Source organism: Astyanax mexicanus, chromosome 1, assembly GCF_023375975.1.
Source record: "Astyanax mexicanus isolate ESR-SI-001 chromosome 1, AstMex3_surface, whole genome shotgun sequence".
Taxonomy (NCBI): domain Eukaryota; kingdom Metazoa; phylum Chordata; class Actinopteri; order Characiformes; family Acestrorhamphidae; genus Astyanax; species Astyanax mexicanus.
The window spans coordinates 22,930,328-22,953,016 of NC_064408.1; the positions used below are offsets into that span (position 1 = coordinate 22,930,328).

Sequence of the window (22,689 nt, forward strand, 5' to 3'; positions counted from 1 at the left end):
GGCAGTTGATTGGACTGGATTTTATTAAGTGGTTTTGGAGTAAAGGGGGCTGAATACTTTTGAAAATGTCACACTTTTCAGATTTTTATTTGATCAAATTTTTGAAAATCATGTATCATTGTCGATCCTTTTCACACTTATTCAATACTCTGTGTTTGTCTATCACTTAAAGTCTCAATACAATGCATTTAAGTTTGTGGTTGTAAGGTGACAAAATGTGGAGATGTTCAAGGGGTATGAATACTTATGTATGACCTTAAGTATGTTTTGACACACTTAATTTCTTCAAGTATAACCACATTGCTTTCATATTTAATGATAACTTTCAAGGTCCTAAAATAGAGCCCTGAAGAATGCCGCAAAAAAGTGATAAACTAAGCAGATACCAAATAGTTACTGAATTAGCATTTTTAGAATTTCAAGAAAAATCCAGAGAAGCTTGATGAATGTTGGAAAACTAGTTTTGGGTGCTGTGGAGATTCAAAAGCCATTAATGTTCAAGGGGTATGAATAATCAAGTATGACCTCAAGTATGTTTTGACACATAATTTCTTCAAGTATAACCACATTGCTTTCATATTTAATGATAACTTTCAAGGCCCTAAAATAGAGCCCTGAAGAACGCCGCAAAAAAAAGTGATAAACTAAACAGATACCAAATAGTTAGTGAATTAGCATTTTTAGAATTTAAAGAACATCCAGAGAAGCTTGATGAGTGTTGGAAAACTAGTTCTGGGTGCTGTGGAGATTCGAAAGCCATTAATCAGGTCAGTGGTAGATGGTGGATGGCCAGACAGGCTTGGATGGTGTATTGTTGTCTGGTCAGGCCTGAATGTAGGGGGCATAACGTGAGACTCCACTGGATGCGGCCACCAGTTCTTCCGGTCGAGGAGATTTCCTCAAGAGCGGTCCGGCCCGTTCGTGTCGGAGCTTTTGTGCCGAGTGTTTGTCTGCTCAGCCTCCCTGCTGTTCTACGCCGTGGGGATGCGGCCCATGACGTGATTTCATCTCACACACATACGCACTTGTCAAAGGAAGGAAAGACATTAAAACATTCTGAGAGTAGAAAGTAAAAGAGAAAAGAAACTAGGTAGATTGGAATCTGATACATTGTAAAAGTGGGAAAGTCAGAGATTGGTTTGCATGTATTAGGTCACGGAATAAGGAAATGCAGTAGGTGAAATGTGAAGCTTTGTTGTTCACTTGTTTTTGTTTGTTTGTTTATTCATTTAGCTTGTGTCATTGTTGGGCCTAATGAGACAGGTCAGAGGGTTAAAGACAGTTTTTGGGTCGCAGACAACACCCAGTTCACTGCATGAGCTCAAGTTAACTCAGGAAGTGAGTCCCTCAGAGCTGTCTCACGCAAACCTGTCAGTTTCATTATGTCGCAGGATAACCAACACCATTAGTGTAAATATATGGACAAAGCCTCCAATTAAAGGACTGCACAAGGCAGATTTTCCCTCGAGTCCTGCATTTAACTCCTCTGTTGCATTACCTTAACTCACTTCCTGTAGCTTCCCACATCATATTCAAAACTCTGACATGGGCCTGCAAAGATGAGATGCTCTGTCCTTGATGGTTCCGTACTCTTCAAGCTTCCAGTATAGCCATTAAAATGTGTAAATACTTAATTACCACGGTCCCAGCACTGCTTCTAGCACCCACAATCATTCCACAATCTTTCCACAATCCTTCTCAGGTGAACTGTTTGTGTAAGAGCTGGTATAACTACAACACGCAGGATATCATTAATCCCTGACCAGGAAAGAGAACCACTTCTGATAACAACTGTGGAAATCTGATATCTATGTGGAGCACAATTTGTACTTTGACTAGTTATGAAGCTCGTAAAACCTGGGCTGTTTTCCATAATAAGCTGTTGCCTATATATGATAGGAATTGGCTTATCATTTCAAGACTGTGTTTAAAAAAATAACAGTTTAAAGAACTGTTTAATTTGAAGCGGTGTTTAGTTCAGAATGCAGCTGATGCTAAACAAACAAAAAAAAGATCATTTTTGTCATGTTATTTCAACCCTACTCTGTTTCCTTTTTATATTCTGCAATTTTTATAAAACACTTTTTCTGACATATAAGTGTATTTGGCTACATTCACATTACCAGGCTGAAATCTGATATTTTGCTCATTGTGGCATTCAAATCAGATCTGAGCCACTTCCATATATGTCCTAAAATGAATACTTAACCGATCCATGGAAATGCGACATGTGATTGTCAACGGTCAAATTGGAATTCATGCGCCTTCTTGTGTTTACGTGCTTCTCTCTTGTACCCACACATCTCTTAGTGCAGCTGTGCAGCTGTAGCTGCAAAAACAGCAAAAGAAAACCTAGCTGCCTTTGTGCCCTTGTGCTTACTCATAAGGGCTTTGGAGACTCGTCTGTCCTTTCACCATGGAGAGCCTGCGCTGACACACCCTGGTTTATATAAACAGGTCTGTGACATCAAGTTACTCCTAGTAGCTCATAGTAGCTGAACAGACCCTGCCACTGAAGATGACGGAACTGCACTATAGAGGTGGGAAAATACAGTAATTTTTGTACATATGTGTGCATAAGTAATGTAAATGTATATGTTTTATTTGCATGCCATTACTGAAATTTGTAAACGTGTATGTAGTTCATTAGTAAATACATTTATAATATTTTTACTGTAGACAGAAAAAAAGCATTTATTTAATAAATATGTTGATCTATTTCAACATTTACTATACTCTTTAGCTCAAAGACACTTTTAGCCCATTATCTTGTAATTGAACTGGATCATACTGTTTTATTTATTGTTATTACAGGAATATTTAATTCTGTAAATGATTTACAATGCCATGCCATTATCAATTTACAATCTCTTAGTGTCAGTTTTATTGTTTTCAGTTGAACCGTGTACATAGAGGATCATATCATACATTTATTGCTGTTACTGGGATGTATAGTCCTGTAAAATTAGTTTACAGTCACAAAATGTAAATTTGCAATACTTTACTGGAAACTACCATTGCCTGCAATTTGCTGTACAATTTATAATATTTTTTTTACATTGTACAGTTTTACTGCCTGTTTGTTTTCATAATTAGAATCACTGAAAGCACGCGGAACATATTTGGTCCTTGTTTAATGTAGAGTAGCAATTCTAAGAATAATTATAATACAAGTCATTCATTTTTCATGTTTGTTCCAGGAGCTCACTTCAGATCTAAAACTATTTTATAGTGCTTCTGTATATCATTCAAGTACTGTAGATGACTCAACATTGTGGGTCTGAATGCACGTGGAGCTGATTAGAGAAACGCACATTGAGAAAAACAAACAGAAAATAAAAGAACATTTGCAAAACAAACATTTGCCACTGCTCAAAGCACTGAGCAATTCACTGACCCCACCAACATCAGTGAATGTGTTTGGATCAACTTGGATTTTACAAAGGAACAAATCCTTCTAAGACTAACCTCTGAAGTCCTCTGAAGGAATAGACACTGTAAAAAGGTAAGAGATGGGCACAGTTTATAACAATCGCCCTTTTGCCAAAAAAAAAAAAAATCAGATTCAGTGTGTACATAAATGTTGGGTCAGTTTCTTTGACAGGGATTAAGCCTATTCTATAGACTATATTTTCAGTTCACTGGAACATCTCCATTCAAACGGTTGTTCATGGCTTATTTCCTGTCTCAGAAACTGCCCCTTGGTGTTTATTGACTGGAATGTACTTTGACTGGTTTTTACCTTTCTAGCTTATTGCCTGTCGGAAAAAGAAAATGTCATTGTTTCAGGATTTCAAAGGCGAGCATATTGCGTGAGTGTAATGTTGTTTTTCTTCTGTAGTGATGGTCGTACTACTATTAAATGAAACAGACTTGGATTTTCTATCTGAAGCTTTATAGAGCAGCCTGAGAAAAAGGTAAGATTATCTCCATAACCTCAGACTACTGACTGTTCTTACAGCCTTTAATTTCAGTGAAAATACTTTTTGTATTAGACTTTCCAAGATACAAGGCTGGTCTAGTTGCATAAAGTACTGTATACTTTTATTGAAGATTTTTATAAAAGGTTTTATAAGGTTGAGATAATAGAAGCCTAATCTAATGTATTTTAACTGTGAGCTTTGTAATCAGACAGCGGCAATTCTGCCCTTGTGAATAGGAAGTATACTTAAGAGCATTTAAAGTATGTTCAAATTAAGTAAAGAATACTAAAAGTACATTTTCAATTCTATGCACTTAATGAAAATACACATTAAATATACTTTCTCTGTATTTCCATAAAAAAATATTTTTAAGCAATATGCTTTAAATTATGCGTTGTGTTGATAGAAAAAATAAATATATAGTTGCATTAAATACTGCTTAGTGCACTTTGGTGTATTTTTTTTTCCAGTATCTTCAAAGTAGTACATTTACAATATACTTCAAGTGTATTAAAGAAGGTGTTTAAAAAACAATTAAAATTACTTAAATTCGCAGAAGTAAGGCACAATTAAATGCTTTTTTGCTGTGTTTAAATATAGCTTAATTACAACTAGAATATAGTTAAGTTCCCATAAGTTGTTCCAAAATAGTACATTTAGTATGTATTTAAGTACATATTTTAACTTAAAAATGTATGTAGTTTTCCATGTTAAGTATAGTTTAAAAAAGTACTTAAAACAAGGGTGATGCTTTTAAATGTGATTTTCCAATTTGTTAGACTTACAATGGGTGTAGATGTAGGCATGCATTTTTTTATTTTATAATATGTCATTAATATAAATATCAAAAATAAATTTACCAAAAATAAAGTTATATTTAATAACTGCTGTTGTTGATCTTTTAAACGGTAGAAATGTGTTGTAGTGGTATTAGTTAATTTAATTGATTGTGAAAGCTGTTAATGTGACATTTTCATTCCTCTAGAGGTTGAAACCAATAGACTTGATAAACAAATTTTTAAACTGAAAGTGCTTGGCTGGCTTCATGTGACTTGGAGGAAATGAATATTAGCCTTCAATCTCCCAGCACTGTTAACATTGTGTGTGTTACTAGAGAGATGAAAATGTAACTAAATTAGAGATACCGTACTTAATTGTTGCGAAAAATTGGGAAAATGTTGTAAATATATTTTATGAAAAAAATTATAAATGCAACAAACGATAACAATGTCTTTGTAAAACAATGTTAATTATATGTGTTTCACTGTTGACTAGATAATATTCAGAGGCTTGGCCATCCACAACAAATAAATGTATTAATTTAGTTTAGGAGGACTATACTCACACAGTGAGTGCAAGGCAGGCAAAAGTAACTTTTAGAGAAATATTTAGTAAATGTTTTAGTTACAACTGTTAAGAAATACATTTACAGACATTTAAAAATGAACAATTCTTCTAAAAAAAGTAAATGGTCTGTGTTATTGCTCATAACATTGCTAAACATAACCAGTTCATTCTTACCCCTCAATTAAATTAGTTTTACGTTGTTTTCTGTTCACTTTTCAGAATGCAACAGTAAAATTCGTTCTTCAGATCCAGTAATACAAGATGTCAAAGATCAAGGAACTCTTGCTGAAGACTTTTAAAAACTTAAAGACTGATGAGTTGAAAACATTTCAGTGGCATTTAAGAAATGGTGTGGACGATTTTAGCCCCATTCCACAGTGTGACCTGGAGAATGCAGATCGGCCTGCAACAGTGGATACGTTGGTGAGCACGTATGGCCCCAGTGATGCTGTGGAAGCCACACTAGCTGCACTAAAGAAGATAAACCAGAACCAACTGGCTGAGGAACTGAAAGCTGAGTACATACAGGGTAATACAGATGACACCATATTCACTATTCAAACTCAAACTCCTTAGAACAACCAGTGTTCCAGCTAGTTCTCACAGGTTTGCAAGTAGTTACCGATTTGTAATATTTAGGGATAAACAAAAAGTCAGGGAGCATAAGGGGTTAAAAAAGAGATTATACATGCTAGCACTTCCTCATGATTTAGCTTGACAACATTTTTGTGTGTTGATCACAATGACATTGCATTTTTGAACTCGGCATGTGACCATTCTTCATGCAGCATAGATACTCATCAAGTTGATGCTGGTGTAATAACTATAAACGTCAGGAATGTAGATAATACAAGATAAGTTTATTTGTATAGCACCTTTCATACACAGTGTAAATTCAAAGTGCATTACATATGGAATATATGTGAAAAATACAAATACATAAAACACAGTACAAGCAAAAAAAGCATAAAAAATATATAGATTATTTTTTAATTCATTAAAATATAATATATTAAAAAATGATAATAATAATTAAAAATAAGAATAAGAAAATGTATCATTACAGTGTTTTATACTGAACTGTAAGCCTGATCAAACAGTAATGTTAAAGTTTCCAGTAGTGTCTAGGCTCTTTTAATACTTTCTATTTACTGATTCAATTTAACAGCAGCATAGTGGCTTAACACTGCATCTCCATGTGTAGCCTTAACCTTAGGCAGGACTAACTGACTCATTCCTAAAGATAAAGAGTCCTGCTCGTCTCATATCGCTGCAGATTATCAGATACAAATACTGGTCCTATGCAATTAAGACAATTCTAGAACAATAATAATACATTAAAATCTATTCTGTAACAAACTGTTATCCAGTGTAGGAATTTTAGGATGGGGTGATGTGTTCCCTTCCTTTACTCCTGGTGAAAACACAGCAGCTGCATACTGAATCAGCTAGAGCAGTTTGATTGTCTTTTTTGGAAGACTAGTTAGGAGACTAATCCAGTAATCAACCCTGCATGAAATAAGGGCATGGGTGACTTTCTCCAGGTCTGATTTAGTCAGAAATTCTCTAAGCTTGGCAATGTTCTTAAGAGGATATCATGCTGATTTGACAGCAATGGAAGCATTATTTTAATTATATATATATATATTTAAGTTATTAATGTAATTGTATTATTTTAAGATTTTTACACTGGCTGAAGAAGTGATCTAAATCTTCATTACTAATGCAGATTGTTTACATTTTTAATTCTTATAATATACTGCTGTCCACTCTCTTAGGTGAAGGCAGATATGACTCACTGTCCAGTACTCTCACTACAGGTAAAAATGTCACCTTTTATAATGCATGGCCATATATGTAATGAATGAAATGTTTGAATTACCCTGGAATAAGTGCTAAAATGAACGTTTGCCAGTTTACACATCATCATTCATCAGTCTTGATGGACAAACCATTATGACTAATCAAAAAATGTAATAGAACTACTTTTAATTTAGTTAGTAAGAGGGATTGAATTTAACAAACATAACAATGTTAAAACATTTTTGGAAGCCTGTCGTCTATTTCCAAAGCAGTTCTTAAAATGGCTTAAACAACCATCAGACTAAATAAATCTGAACCAGATTCTTAAAAAGGCAAATTTAAAAAGTTTTACTATAAGTAAACAACATTTAGAATACATTCAGTCTGGTTTACTGTGATCAGGTTATTCAGCCCTTTGCAGTTGGTTTGAAAGTCTTTTATTTTTAAAATTATGTACTGAACACATGCATGCTTTAACAGGTACAGCATAATTAATAACTATTCAATCGCCAATGTTGAGGTAACTGAAGCTAACACCCACATACTTAATCTTGAATGTTCTAAAGATTCTATCTTTTTTTTACTTTTAAAATGTCATTTCATCACTGCCACTGCATATGGCAAGTTTATAGAGAAGGGGAAAAACTCAAATTCAATTAAAGATTTCATTAAAAGTAATTTTGGTAAATGCCTGTTGGTCCATTTAACTGCTAAATTCATATTATGTACAAAAGTGCAAAAATGAGATTTTATTGATAGTAATTGAATAGTTTATTGATTTTCACTACACTTGTTAAAGTTGTAAACAAATGTATATGTAGCAAACATTATTCTATATCATGCAATTAATGTATTTGTCCTATTTTCCAACAGATACCATTAAAAGGAACAACTTAAAAGAAAAAGAGAAAAGGTACTTTGTGCTAAAATTTGCACAACGGCCTGACAGGGCTTCACTGGAAGAAGGTCATTCGCTTTTACAAGACACCTACACTGACCTCTGTGTGACTAAAGGCTGCACAGGAGGGGTGAACACAGAGCATGAATTCCAACAGATAAAGGAATCCTATCACAGATCAAAAGATCAAAGTCCTGTCAAATTCAGTGACCTGTTCCAAGTATCATCTAATCAAACTGCCCCTGGTGCAAAAGTTCTCACATTTGGAACTGCTGGAGTAGGAAAAACAGCCTCTGTGGAGAAGTTTATTCTTGACTGGGCTGAGGAAAAATCCAACCAGGACATAGATTTCATTCTGTTCCTTCCTTTTTGTGAACTGAATGTGATCAAAGATAAAGAGTTCAACCTTTTGGGTCTTGTGAGTTACTTCCATCGTGATTTTAATGGTGCAGATGTACAGGAGATGTTAAGAGAAAATGGCAGGATGATATTTATTTTCGATGGATTGGATGAAAGCCAAATTCACCTAGAGTTTAATCAAGAGAAAATATCTGAGATAACAAAGGAGACCACTCTTGATAGATTGTTAGTAAACCTAATCAAAGGAGAGCTGCTTCCCTCTGCTCTTGTCTGGATTACCTCCCGTCCAGCAGCAGCTGATAAGATCCCATACAAGTACTTCCATGAAGTTACAGAAATCTGTGGTTTCAACAACTTGCAGAAGGAGGAGTATGTCAAGAAGATAATCAGAGATCAGGATAAAGCCTGCAGAATCATTACACACATCAGGTCAAGGAAAAGTCTTCACATACTGTGCCACATACCCATCTTCTGTAATATCTCAGCCACAGTGCTACTGGAAATGTTGGATGCTCCCGCAACTTTGACAGAAATATACACACGTTTCTTAGTGTATCAGACAAAGCAAAAGAATGATAAATACAGCTTAAAGACCAACAGGGACAGTACGGTTGCACTAGTTGAGAGAGACACCACAAAAGTGTCAGACATAAAGAAACTTGGAAAGTTAGCCTTTCGTCTGTTAAACAAAGGGCAACTTACATTCTACAAGAAAGACCTGGATAAATGTGACATTGATGTCGATGGAGCTTTGGTGCACTCTGGAGTTTGCACTCGGATCTTTAGCAAAGATGAGGAGATTTTCAGCTTTTTGCATTTGAGCTTCCAGGAGTTCCTTGCAGCTGTATTTGTGTTCCTTGTATTTGTAAGTGATGAACAGGACCCGTGTCGTCAAACCCTGAAGGAAGTGAAATGGAAAATTAAACCTAAACTGGCTGATAATCTTAATACAGCAGTTGACAAAGCCATGGCGAGCAAAAATGGACACCTGAACCTTTTTCTATGCTTCCTAATAGGTCTGCATTCCAATCAGAAACTCCTCAAGTTTTTACAGCCAGAACTAGAAATCAATAGAGAAAGTCTGGAAGAAACAAAAAAACACATCAAAAGTACCATTGACAAAACGACATCTTCTGAGAAGATACTCAATCTCTTCCACTGCATGAGTGAACTGAAAGACAGTTCCCTGACAAGTGACATCCAGAAACACTTGATATCTGGTGATATTACAGAAAAAGAACTCTCTCCCTCACAGTGGGCAGCTCAGGTGTTCAAGTTGCAGATGTCAGACGAAACTCAAGATACGTTTGATTTGAAGAAATACAGTCCATCAGACAACGGACTGAGGAGACTACTGCCAGTGGTGAAAATCACACAAAAAGCGCTGCAAGTATTATTTTTGATATTGTATCTGTATATATTGTATATATTGTAAGTCTCTTTTGATTTTTTTTCTTTTTTTTTCTTTTGAGCGATTATTTACACAAAGTATTATCTTTATTACGAAGGTTGGATAATTGTGATCTCAATAAGAACAGCTGTAAAACACTTGCAACAGTTTTCAGTTCAACACTAAAAGAACTGGATTTGAGCAACAATGACCTGCAGGATGCAGGAGTGAAGCATCTCTGTGAAGGACTGAAGAGTTCACACTGTAAACTGGAGGTACTCAGGTCAGTATATCAATCAGATCTGAGTGACACAATGGCTGCATATGCACATAAAACTGAAAGAATCTCCCCTCCCTATTTGTTTCCCTGATTTTGCATGACCTGGCATTTGTTTGTTTTTGTCATGGTTTGCAATTTTACTTTTAGTTTTAGTTATTGTAAAGAGTGTACTAATTATTTTAGTTTTGCATTGATCTTCTTTCTGTCTTTTTAGTGGTAATTCATTAGCACAAAGTATATTTGCAATAGTATTATTTTGTAAGCATGCATTACAAGTCTCTTAACTCCTATTCCTTATTCTTTTTGCCTTTTTCTTCTCCAAAGATTGTCTGGCTGTATGATAACAGAGGAAGGATGTTCCTTTTTGGAATTAGCTCTGTCGTCAAACCCTTCACACCTCAAAGAACTGGATCTGACTTACAATCACCCAGGAGAATCAGGAGTAAAGAGACTCACTGCCAGGAGAGAAGATCCACATTTTAGGCTGATGACACTCAGGTGTGAAAAGTTAGTCTGTGTACGATTTGTAATGTATATGTATTCCTACACTTTCTACACTTTATTGTGATGGTAGAGCCCCTGTATCTTTAGACAAGGGTGTCTGGTACACTTATTTTATCGTATCTTATTTTTATTTAATTTTTCATTTTAAAAGTTTGGTATCAGAATAACTTTAATAATGATATATTTTAGTACATTGTGTTGATGTCACTGTTGGTGCATACTTGTTTATTTTAGGGTGGAACATGCAGGAGAGAAAAGAATTGAACAAGGCCCTAGAAAATGTAAGTTTACTGCATTTAGTTTAAAATTCAGTAGGTCGTACCCAAAATTGGCAAAATTGATTATTAAAAAATTGTTTATTAAAAATTATATATAGTTGCATATAGTTAATGTCCGTAGCTACAGCTGTTGCCTGTATGAGTACCTCATTTTGAGTTTTATTTTTAACAAATGACTTGTAAACTATTTTTTTACTATGAATAATATTGAAATATCTCATACCACATACCTAACAAGACAATATGGTAAATATCAATAAACATTTTTACAATATGTACTGATAGGTACTGTAATAACTAACAATATTTAAATGGTTAGTAATTCAAAAGGTACAATAGGGGACTCAAAATTCACATACATGCATACTTTCACATAATTGTGTTCTCAGATCTTTCTATTTGCTTTCAGATGCCTGTAAGATTGAACTGGACCCAAACACAGCACACCGATATCTTCATCTGTGTGAGGGAAACAGAAAGGTAGTGTACACAGAAGAGCAGCGGGCGTATCCTGATCATCCAGACAGATTTGACACCTTTGAGCAGGTGTTGAGTACAGAGGGACTAAAAGGACGCTGCTACTGGGAGACTGAGTGGAGTGATGAAGCTGAAATAGCAGTGACATATAAAGGAATTGACAGAAAGGGAGACACAGAATCTCAGTTTGGATGGAATGATAAATCCTGGAGTCTGATCTTTTCTAATGACAAGTATTCGATCTGGCACAATCAGGAAAAAATCCAATTACCTGACCCACACTTCCGCTCCAACAGAGTAGGTGTGTATCTGGATTGGCCAGCCGGCACTCTGTCCTTCTACAGTGTTTTGTCTGCTGGACAGAATGTGAAATTTTTTCCTCTTTTTACTTTCCACTCCAGGTTTACTGAGCCCCTGTATGCAGGCTTTAGAGTTATCAATGACTCCTTTTTACGCTTGTGTGATATATAAGTCTGCCTTCTGTGTAGATAGAAGAATCTACCAAACACAAAGACATCACTGTATGACAAACTGTCATCTTTTGTGAGGAGGAAAAACAAACAGCTATTAAAAAAAAGTATGATAATGAAATAATACTAATTTCTGGCTTGCAATTAGCCATGCAGTTACTACACAGTGGTTGTTGTTTACATGCTCTCCACAGTCTTCTAATCCTTGTTTCAGATCATGTTTTAATGTATGACAAAAGACTGCATGACTGTGGGAGGGAAGTAACCTCAGAAAATGTGCAATGGAATTCTGGGAATTTTGTGCTGTGATGTGTTTCTTTACAGTTACAATTTATTTCTGTATAGTGTGTGAGTAGATTGTGGGATTACTCATTGACGTTAAGTATTTTTAAGTATTACAGATTTTTATAGCAAAACTGATTTATATATCTTTAGGAAATAAAAAAAAAGAATAAGATACATCTGGCACACAGAGGTGCAATTTACAAAGCTGGCCACAAAGGGGCAGCATAGACTAAAGGAAAAATGACTAGACGTGATCAGGGTTTCCACTGACAGCATTTTAAAATGATCTCATTTGGAATGGTGATGGTGGTGGTGTTGATGTTAAAATCATTTGTGTTTGTCATTAATGCAGTGTTTAACCCTAATATTATGCCTAAAATGTTCTGTATATCCATATTATTTAGGTGCTGGAGACCAGATACTGTATATTGTAAATACAGTAAAGTAGGAAAATATATCTTGTATTTTAATTCAAATTCAATTTATTTCAACTTTTGGTTTTATTTTTTGTGATCTATTTTTGATTAAAGCTTTATCAAGCATTTTGCAAAGTGTATGTTATCATCAAAATAATGATGATGTTGGTTTGTGTGTTATAAGAACTATGCATAAAAGTGTGTTTTGCATACTAAGACTAAACACACAAAAACATAAACACGGTCAGTAATAAGAATGCATTCCTCAATAAAGTTAAATATATGTTGATTAGAAAAAAAAATGAAGTAAAAAATATATTTTTGGGACTGTAATTCTAAATTGCGGTTTTCCAGCTACCAGTAGAGCTTGTTCTGCCACATAAATAATTTGCCTTATTATTAATTAATTCAATGATTCAATACACTCTGGTGTATTAATAAGGTCTAATCGATATCAACCACTTTTTATAGTGTCTAAAATCCAAATGGATAGTTTAAATTGTTATAATGAACTCACACCAGCATGTTTAGTGTTATGCCGTTTATTCATATGCTTCCTGCCACCCAACACTAATTTCATTTTTGGGTTGTTAAATGACATTTATATTTTTTATTTAAATATACTAAGTTGGAAACACAGACTTCAGTAATTAAAAGTAAAAGTCCTTATAAAATGTTTTCCAAACCGTGAGTGCCAAACTATTGCTTTACATCAGACATCTGCTTTTCTCAATATGGCCTCAAGATGGTGCCTTCTCAACATCATACTTAAAAATTCAGTTTCTCCATTGGGTTTCCGTCTCTCTCAAGATTTCAGTTTGAGATCTGGACTCTTTGGAATTGGCTCGGGCCTCTCAGGAACAGGCAGGAAGGGTGGGCAGTCTGATTGCCTTTCCTACAGTTTCCTGTTCATTTCTCCTGGGACTCTTTCAACAAACTGACCCTGGGTGACTTTGAGTGACACGCTTGTACCTGACCTGATCTGTGGTGATTTAATTAGTGAAGTGGAAAAACTGCAGAAAAGCTTATAGCCATACCTGATATTAAACTACTCCCGGTGTCTGCAGGGACCACTGTGCAGCATACATAAAACATTCACAGCCAAATCCCAAGCAATTAACATAAACAACTGGAATCAAAGAGTTTTTGATTTTTTACATCATACTGCACATAATACAGAACATACAGAACTGCACAACTGACTTAATCTGCAAAACATGGGCAAAAGAAACTTTATAATGTCTGCAGTTGCAGTTTTTCCAGAATTATCTCATTTTTACCTACGCCAGATGAACATTGTCTCTGCAAATATTATAACCTAGCATATCAAATATTACAGTTTTCAACAATGTTCAACAAAGTTACAATGTCTTGTAAACTTACATATTGACTACTAAGTGCTGATTGCCTGGCAACCTTAAACATTACAAAATCCTACAACTGGAGTTTAATTTTAAACAGAAATCTGACAGAAATGTAATTTTTTTTCCTTGTCTATATATAAGTTAGAAATCATTCAGAAATTACAATTCTGTTTAAAAGTTCCATATGGAATAATATTTTGGGACTTTAGAGCTCTGCTTGATATTATCAAGCGGTACTAATACTCATTCTACTCATATCTTGGGTATATTAAACTATATTAACCTTAGTGTGCTATTTAACTGGCCGTGCAAAATCTGTGATGCTATTTTTTAGAAGCCAGCTTAAACTCCTCTACAACTACCTGCATCCACATCAACCATTGGTCCAACTATTCCCACCAGAGTCGATTGACCACAATAAACACATCAGTTTGACAAATTAATCTGATTTGTTATTTCATTACACTATCCATATTTGTGTTTCATGAAAAAAAATACAAATGTTCCTTTCTTTTATAAGTTTACTATATAGTGAAAGAGAGTGTTTTATTCTAAGGTAAAATAACAGTTTTTTTTGCCTCAACTAACATTACATATGTACTCAATGAATTACTTCTAGGGCATTTTTAATACTGTTGACAATTACCTTGGAGGACAAATGCAAGATCAAGTGAACAGGGGCATGCTAAAACAGGTATTGTAACATCTTCTTTAAATCTTCCAAGGACTCATCTAAACAAACTCGACTGTGTGTGTGTAATGATGGTGTCAGAAAACAAACGACCAGGCCAAACTGACAGTGACATGTTGAAAAGAGTACAGAGGTGGAGGAACTTTACTGTGGGCAGTCGTAAACAAAAGATTTGAAAAACAAATCAGAACTCGTGTGTATTTATATCTATACAAATGAAGTGGTCAAAACTCAACGGCTAAGCCGAGCAGCAGCTGTAGGTCACCTCTCAGCAAGCACAATACTATCAAAATCAAATAGCTCTTAAAAAGGGGTTTCATAACATTGGCACAACTTATTATTATGTAATATAAATTATGGTATCATAACTACCTATAGGCAGCTTTTATTGCAGACTTCCATGCACAGTCCTTCCCCACAAAAAAAAAAAAAAACATCTTAGGACCACCTTTTGCTTGCAGGTAATTTCAGATGGTTTAAACTGATTTTGACAGTCAAGGTAGATGAAAAGCTGGTCATCCTGGTGAATAAAACATACCACATGATGGTGAGCTAGCTGGTTGTTTGGCTTGTGACCAGCTTGATGTACATTGCATTTGATTTTGATCATGCTTAGTCATGCTGGTCATCCAGCTTGGTGATAATGATCATTCTGGTAGACCAGATTAGTCATGTTGTCAACCAGTTTGATCTTGCTGGATAAACAGGTATTGTTTTGTTTTTACTGTGTTTTTGTGTGTGTTTTGAGTATAAAAACAATATTCTAAAATATTTTACAACACAATTATGTATGTACTGTCTGTAGTAAGTGTAACACTAAAGATAAAAAGAAATCAATATGGTGAATGGAGGAGAAGTGTTTTACTTTGAGCTCATCAGTGTTCAAACATCCAAACACAAAACAGAATTCTGAGAATAGATAACATTTGAATGTAAAGATTAATTTTGCCGGAGAATTAGAGGGTTTTGCCCCATTGTGTGTTTATTTGTTTGATTTGCATGTTGAGTTCTGAGAGTACCAGGAGGCATGCTTTCAGAAAATGTGTGTAAACAATCCAAAAAAAAAAAAAGTACACAAATGTACAAAAAAAAAAAAAAAAACTACAGCAAACTACATTTCAAAAAGAAAAAAAAAATAGAAAGAAAAGTTAATTAATTAATTAAACATACATGCTCACAATTATGGGCATTTACTTTACATTACATTACCCAATGACTGACCAATAGACATGACACTAGTGGAGCCGAATCCTGTTCTGGAGGAGGGTGTACAGTGCTTAAAAAATAGGAGACCACTTAAAAATGACAAATTTCTTTAATTTATTTGGAATATAATCAAGAGGAATATGGATGATTACAAACAATCAAACCAAGCTGAACTGCTTAAATTCTTGCACCAGGAGTGGCATAAAGTTATCCAAAAGCAGTGTGTAAGACTGGTGGAGGTTAACATGCCAAAATGCATGAAAACTGTAAAACTGTGATAAAACCAGTGTTATTCCACCAAATATTGATTTCTGAACACTTACAACTTTATGAATATGAACTTGTTTTCTTTGCATTATTTGAGGTCTGAAAGCTCTGCATCTTTTTTTGTTATTTCGGTCATTTTCATTTTCTGCAAATAAATGCTCTAAATGACAATATTTTTATTTGAAATTTGGAAGCAATGTTGTTCGTAGTTTATAGAATAAAACAACAATGTTCATTTTACCCAAACATATACCTATAAATAGCAAAAACAGAGAAACTGATTTAGAAACTGAAGTGCTCTCATTTTTTACCAGAGCTGTATTTGCTGTTGAATCAGTGAATCGTTTAATCCAACATTCGATTCTTTGAAAACGTCAGTTCATAAGAATCGGCTCACCGAGTTGAACAACTGAATCGAACTTCCCATCATTAGTCGGCGCTGGCAGAGTGCTGCTGCTGTGCAGTTTCACATCTCTAACACAGCACTGTAACACCGGCTGACTGGGAGAGCACTGCGGACAACCACAGGCTTTTCTTCACCTGCACACCCGGAGCCCTGCTTATATTACTGAAACTGGACTCTCCACGACGGCTGGCTGACTTTACTGGAGCAGAGCTGAGAGAACTTACCGGCTTCAGGTAAGTTAAAAAGCTAGCTACACTTCTGTTGATACTTTTTTTATCGGTTGGTGTTCAGGTGAAGCTCGTGCTGTAGGCTGTGGTAACACTGTAGCAGCCCACATATCAGCGATAAAGTGCTTAAACTAACTATAAACTCCAGTTTCCTGTGGTTCATATTGCACGGTTTGTTTGTGTTGAGTTGTTGTAGGTAGCTGAACTAACGCTAATGAAGCCGCCTGCTCACAACCGCCACTGAAAGTTGTTTGGTGGCTGACAAGTGTCAGCAGCCATGGGAACTAGGACTCTTGTTTTCCTCCCAGTGTCTGTAATAGCCCTCCAAACAAGTTCAGTCATTATTTCCAAATCAGCTGAGCCTTTATTCTGCCGCTGACACTCTCCAATAGACCAGGTTTGCCCTTTGTTTAGCTGAGGTGTGCAAGTGCAAACCCCCAGTAACGTCTGGAAGACGAGAGGTAGGCTAACCTTACCTTAACCCTTTAGTGACCAAGTGTGTGAATTTCTCTCCATGTCTCTTTTTGTTCCAAATGTTCTACTTTTTAAACAAAAAGAGAAAATCAATGTCTAATTGTGATTAAAAGTATGAAAATACTTCTAAAACAAAACAACAAAAAAGGTATTTATCTTAATTCCTATCGAACATGCTAAATTCAGTTTTTGGATTTGAATAGGTTTAACCCATAGAATGTATATGGTTTAACCAAGCCTTTTCTAGTGGGTGTCTTCAAATCTAGTGCTGGAAAAACTAGTACACAACCTATGTCTGTACTTGAGTTTAAGTATAGATGGCCTTTCGGGACACACCTCTTTGAACATCCACTTTTTAAACAAAAAGAAAATCAATGTCCAATTGTGATTAAAAGTATGAAAATTCTTTTAAAACAAAACAACAAAAATGGTATTTATCTTAATTCCTATCAAACATGCTAAATTCAGTTATTAGATATGAATGGGTTAAACCCAACTTTCTAGTGGATGTCTTCAAATCTAGCGCTGGATGAACTAGTACACAAACTATGTCTGTAGTTGAGTTAAATGATAGATAGCTTTTGGGACATGTCTCATTGAACATTTGCTTTTTATAAACAAAAAGAAAAAAATCAGTGTCTAATTGTGATTAAAAGTATACAAAACAAATTATTGATCTAAATTCCTATCAAACCTGCTGAATTAATTTATTGGATATGAATAGGTTTAACCCATCGTCTGTATATGGTTAAACCCAGCCTTCTCTAGTGGATGTCTTCAAATCTATTGCTGGACAGACTAGTACACAAACTGCACTACCTGGCCAAAAAAAAAGTCTCCACCTGGACTTAATGAAGTAAATGATCTGGTGATGCTGCAGTTGGTCAGGTCTAGGTTCAGCAACAGTATGTGCTAAAAGAATGAGGTCAGCTGTCTACCTGAGTATACTGAATATAGACCAGGTTATTCTATCAATGGATTTTTTTCTTCCCTGATGACACGGGCATATTCCAAGATGACAGTGTCAGGATTCATGGTGCTGAAATTGTGAAAGTGTGATTCAGGGAGCATGAGATCTTCATTTTCACACAAGGATTGTTCACCACAGAGTCCAGATCTCAACTAACATTGAGAATCTGTGGGATGTGCTGGAGAAGACTTTGTGCAGTAGTCAGACTCTACCATCATCAATGCTGCAAGATCTTGGTGAAAAATGAATGCAACACTGGATTGAACAAATCCTGTGAATTGCAGAAAATTATTGAAACGATGTCACAGTGAATGTGTGCTGCAATCAAAGCTAAAAGTGGTCCAACAAAATATTAGTGTGTGCCCTTATAAGTTTAAGTATAAAATATATAGTTTTTTTTGGACCTGTCCTGTGGAACAGCTACTTTTTAAACAAAAAGAAAATCAATGTCTAATTTTGATTAAAATCATGACTTCTAAAACAAAACAACAAAAAAGGTATTTATGTAAATTTCTAACAAACATGCTAAAAGCAGTTTGTTAGTCAGGATATGAATGTGTTTAACCCAGCCTTCTCTAGTACGTCTTCTCTAGTCAAGTGGTGAACGAAGTACACAAACTATGTAGGGACTTAAGTTAAAGTATAGATACCCAAGTTAAAATCTTACGCCAGTTAAAGTAGAAGTCCTACCTTTAGATATGTGCGTGAGTAAACATACAAAAATATTTTCTGTCTAATGCAATTGAGTATCAAAATTAAAGAATAACAGGATCACAAATTATTACAACCCCAATGTTGTATTCTCATTTACAAACCATGACTCAAGACTTGCTTAATCAACTGAATTAATTTAGATGAAAAAAGAAACATTTAGTGTAACTCTGTAGCTAAGTCTACCTTTTAATATTAATAATAATTACTCTGATTACACTGTCTGTGTCTTAAAACGTTATTAATAAACACACAGCAAAACAATTTTCTATAAGTATATAAAGAAGGCTCTGACAATTTAGAATGAATTTAAGTTTAATAAAACATGTTTTAAACAACAAAGTTTTTCTTCATTATAGTGCATCTATACAATTCATATATTCCATAATTTATATCGGCATAGGGACACTATTTACACTGTTGAACTGAGATTCAACCCTATATGCTTGGACTGTGTAGATAGAGAACAAAACTGTATCAGAATAAAATGTAAACTCTACCCTGATGGATGGTGTGTGTGCTTGCATTGCTCTTCTTTAATATGTATAAATATTACTTTTGATAATATGTTTAATGCATATTAGTATGTACACAAGTAATGACTGTTTCTGCGTAATATAGTGGAGTAAAAAGTTAAATATTTAAAAAATAAAAGCCCTCCCAAAATGTAAATGGATTATTAAAGATATTAAATTGATAATTACGAAGTTAAGTGCCATAACAAATTACATTTACTTCATTATTCTCAACCACTGCTTCAAACCAGTTTGGAGTTGAAGAACTGCAGGATTTCCATTAACTTTTAAGCTAAATAGGAATATCTCTCTCTTTTTTTTTCCCTGATTGGTCAGACTTGAACTTTGGAATTTTTGTCTTTTTTCATTTTGCTCCTTCAGGACCTCATTATGTGTGGTTTACTGTAGTTAACTGATCTCAGTTCTTGACTTCCTATGATTTAGTGTTTTTTGGTTAAACATTATTGTGCTTTAAAATGAGTGTTTTTCCCCATGTAAGCTTAGCATAAAAATTAGGCTGTTGTGCTCAAACTACTTAAAATTTCTACCAAGAAAGAAACGCACAGCTAACAGCTTGAGAATTGGCATGTGACAGATAAATACCTGCTATTTTCTCCTGTGTATTCTGTACATATTGACCTGATAGTAATCATTTAATGACAGTATGGTGTTTATCATTGTTTGATCTAGTTGTTTAGTAAACATGTTCATTCATATCCTTGTGTATATGCTCTCATTATAGTAATAGTGCCTGATGATATTCTCTTGATGAGTTGAAGAGGGTTTACTCTGAAGCCCAGGCCACTAGGACTCCCTGCTTGTCTGGCAAAGCTCACTTTGATGAGTAATATTAAGGAAAGCAATTATTTCAGATGCCATCGATTTGGAAAATTAGATTATAGACTGGTTCTTCCAGCCATAGGGTTAAATTTAAATCTAAGTGGACAGATACAGAACTTTACTTTGGCTACCTGGGTCTCAACAAGCCTCATATGGCAGGAATTACTTGAAAATATTATTGTTGTCATACAAAGCCTTGTATTTCAATTTTACTATTTTTGAATTTTTAAAAGTAATGTAAATCTAGTAATTGTTTAGAATTTCACAATGCTTCTGGTACAAAGGTAAAGTACACACTGTTCAAATTTCCATAGCATATCTGCCAGACAGACTATATCTGTCCACTTTTTGTGGAGCCCTAGCATAAAGTGCTCCTGCTGGTAAAACTAAGCATTTTCATGATAGTTTCATTTATAACCAGCCAAAATTAATGAAGGACACATGGCAGAAGTATATTTCAACATATGGTTTGGAAAATGGGCATTAGAATCACGGAACTTAATGAATTTAAAATTGCTTGAGGTCAGTTTTTGTGCTGCAGGCTAACTGGAGCGTGCCGTGCCACTGAAAGAGACCAGGGCAAAACACAGGGCAGTGTGTCCTGATTATCTGGAGAGATTTGACTTCCTCCTTCCTGGTGGTAGCAGCTGTATCCCGAATGGATTGTGTGACCTGAGAAAAGAGCCAGGACCTACAAGCGTGCTCTTAGTTTCTCTTCATTGACTTCAAGGTTTAGTTTCTAAATAAGGGGAAGTAGAGAATTAAAGCAGTACTCCAGTATTTATATATTTTACAATGCAATGTCTCTTCTTGCAGTATATCCTGAAATAGCCTACTTCCTCAGGGTTATATAGTTAGCTGTGTGCTTCTTCTGGTTTGATTATGACTTACATAATACAGTCTGACTGATTTCCCTGATCATTGAAATGATGGTTACTTTAAAACACTGCAGAGAAGTCACTTTATGTGTTGTGTTACATATTCTGAACTGTGATTTTGCAATATGTTCCAAAATAGTGCACACTTGCTCTCGCTCATTTATACTAGAGGAACAAAAATTTTGGGACACCAATAATTTTACTGTTTCTTCCAAAATCCATGTTGTTAAAAAAAATATCCTTCTTTCGTTGGAGTTACTGTCTAGACTGTCAAGAAAAGGCTTGGTTTTGTGTTTAATGAACAAGAGCACTAATAAGGTCAGGATGTTGGGTGAACATCAGCCCACCTCATACCCATCTCATCAAGAACTGGATGTAGCTTCATCATTCCAGAGAGCACTTTTTCACTGGCTTTATACCCCTCTAGTGATTGCAATAGATTCATGTTTGTCTGCGGTCACTGATAATGATTGAGAACTTTAGTCAGTATCAGTGCGTTCCTCACTGCCTGTAATAAATTACTTAACGGGAAAGTCTAGAGTCTTCCTTGTTTGCACTGTAATGTTAGTCATAAAACATAATCATCAGATCTAGATAAAATCCTGTCAAAAAGCAGTAAGAGTTAACTGTTCAGGAATGAAATGGACTTTTGTAAGCATCACACAGACACATACAGTCACGTGAAAAAGTATTTGTCCCACTACAGATTAATTTTATTTTTGCTTTTTTATTATACTGATATTTTTCTGATTATCAAACAAACCTAATATTAGACAAAGAAAGCCAAACCAATCTGGCCCTGTGTGAAAGTGTTTGCTCCCTAAACCTAATAACTTGGTATGCCACCCTTGGCAACAACAACTGCAATCAAGCTTTACTGATAACTGGCAATTCACATCTTCACGGAATCATCCTCAGGGAATCTTTTTTTTTTCTCATTCTCATTATTGAATCTCATTATTGAACACTGACCTTAACTGAGGCAAGTGAGACCTGCAGTTCTTTAAATGTTGTTCTGGGTTCTTTTGTGACCTCCTGGATGAGTAGTCCATGCCATTTTGGAAGGTTCAAGAGTGTTTCATATTTTCTTCATTTGTGAACATTAGCTCTCACTGTGATTTCTCTGTGATTTTTTTTTTTCTGTGATTCTCAAAGCCTTAGAAATGACTTTGGCATCTGTCAGTCTGGAAAAGGTTACAATGACTTTGTTTTCTCATCTGTTTTTGAATTTCTTCAGATCATACCATAATGTGTTGCTTTTTGAGATCTTTTATCTGCTTTATGTTGTCAGACAGATTCTATTTAATTTCTTGATTCTACAGGTCTGGCAGTAGTTAGGCCTGGTTGTGGTTAGTGAAGTGGTACTTAGCTTTTTCCACAGAAAGTTAGATTATTTTGTATAATGTTTTTTTAGTTAAATGAAATAATAATTTTAAATCATTTAAAGTGCTGTTTGTGTTTACTCTGGTTATATTGGTCTAATATTAAGTTTGTTTGATAATCTTAAAAATGTAAGTATGCAAAAATGCAAAAACAAAAAAAATCTTTAAAGAGGCAAATACTTTTTCATGCCACTGTATATTTCGTATACACATGCGAAAAATTTAGCAAGATTGGAAATCGGCCTACCCACCCAAATTTATACACTGGCTAAGTGACCTTTTGCTATTTCTTAAGTTAGAAAAGATTAAGCATTCGCTTAGAGGATC

At 34.9% G+C, this 22,689-nt stretch overlaps 2 protein-coding genes across 5 annotated transcripts in view; both read left to right on the forward strand.

Annotated features, from left to right (window-relative positions):
- Positions 1 to 2,435: 2,435 nt before the first annotated feature.
- LOC103027991 (NACHT, LRR and PYD domains-containing protein 12) lies at positions 2,436 to 12,557 on the forward strand. Its single transcript, XM_022667807.2, has 10 exons — positions 2,436 to 2,540; positions 3,201 to 3,505; positions 3,842 to 3,917; positions 5,490 to 5,799; positions 7,049 to 7,090; positions 7,947 to 9,717; positions 9,840 to 10,004; positions 10,326 to 10,499; positions 10,740 to 10,786; positions 11,193 to 12,557. The coding sequence occupies exons 4-10, from the start codon at positions 5,532 to 5,534 to the stop codon at positions 11,729 to 11,731; spliced, it is 3,006 nt and encodes a 1,001-aa protein (XP_022523528.2). The 5' UTR covers positions 2,436 to 2,540; positions 3,201 to 3,505; positions 3,842 to 3,917; positions 5,490 to 5,531; the 3' UTR covers positions 11,732 to 12,557.
- A 3,823-nt stretch (positions 12,558 to 16,380) lies between these two features.
- The window catches only part of arhgef28a (Rho guanine nucleotide exchange factor (GEF) 28a), a 200,891-nt gene continuing 194,582 nt past the window's right edge, over positions 16,381 to 22,689 (forward strand). For 3 of the 4 annotated variants that reach the window (XM_049475022.1, XM_049475019.1, XM_049475031.1), the window contains exon 1: positions 16,382 to 16,598. The gene's annotated coding sequence lies outside the window, so the exon portion shown is untranslated. Of the gene's footprint in view, positions 16,599 to 22,689 lie in introns of all 4 variants that reach the window. The other variant, XM_049475014.1, reaches the window with a different exon arrangement.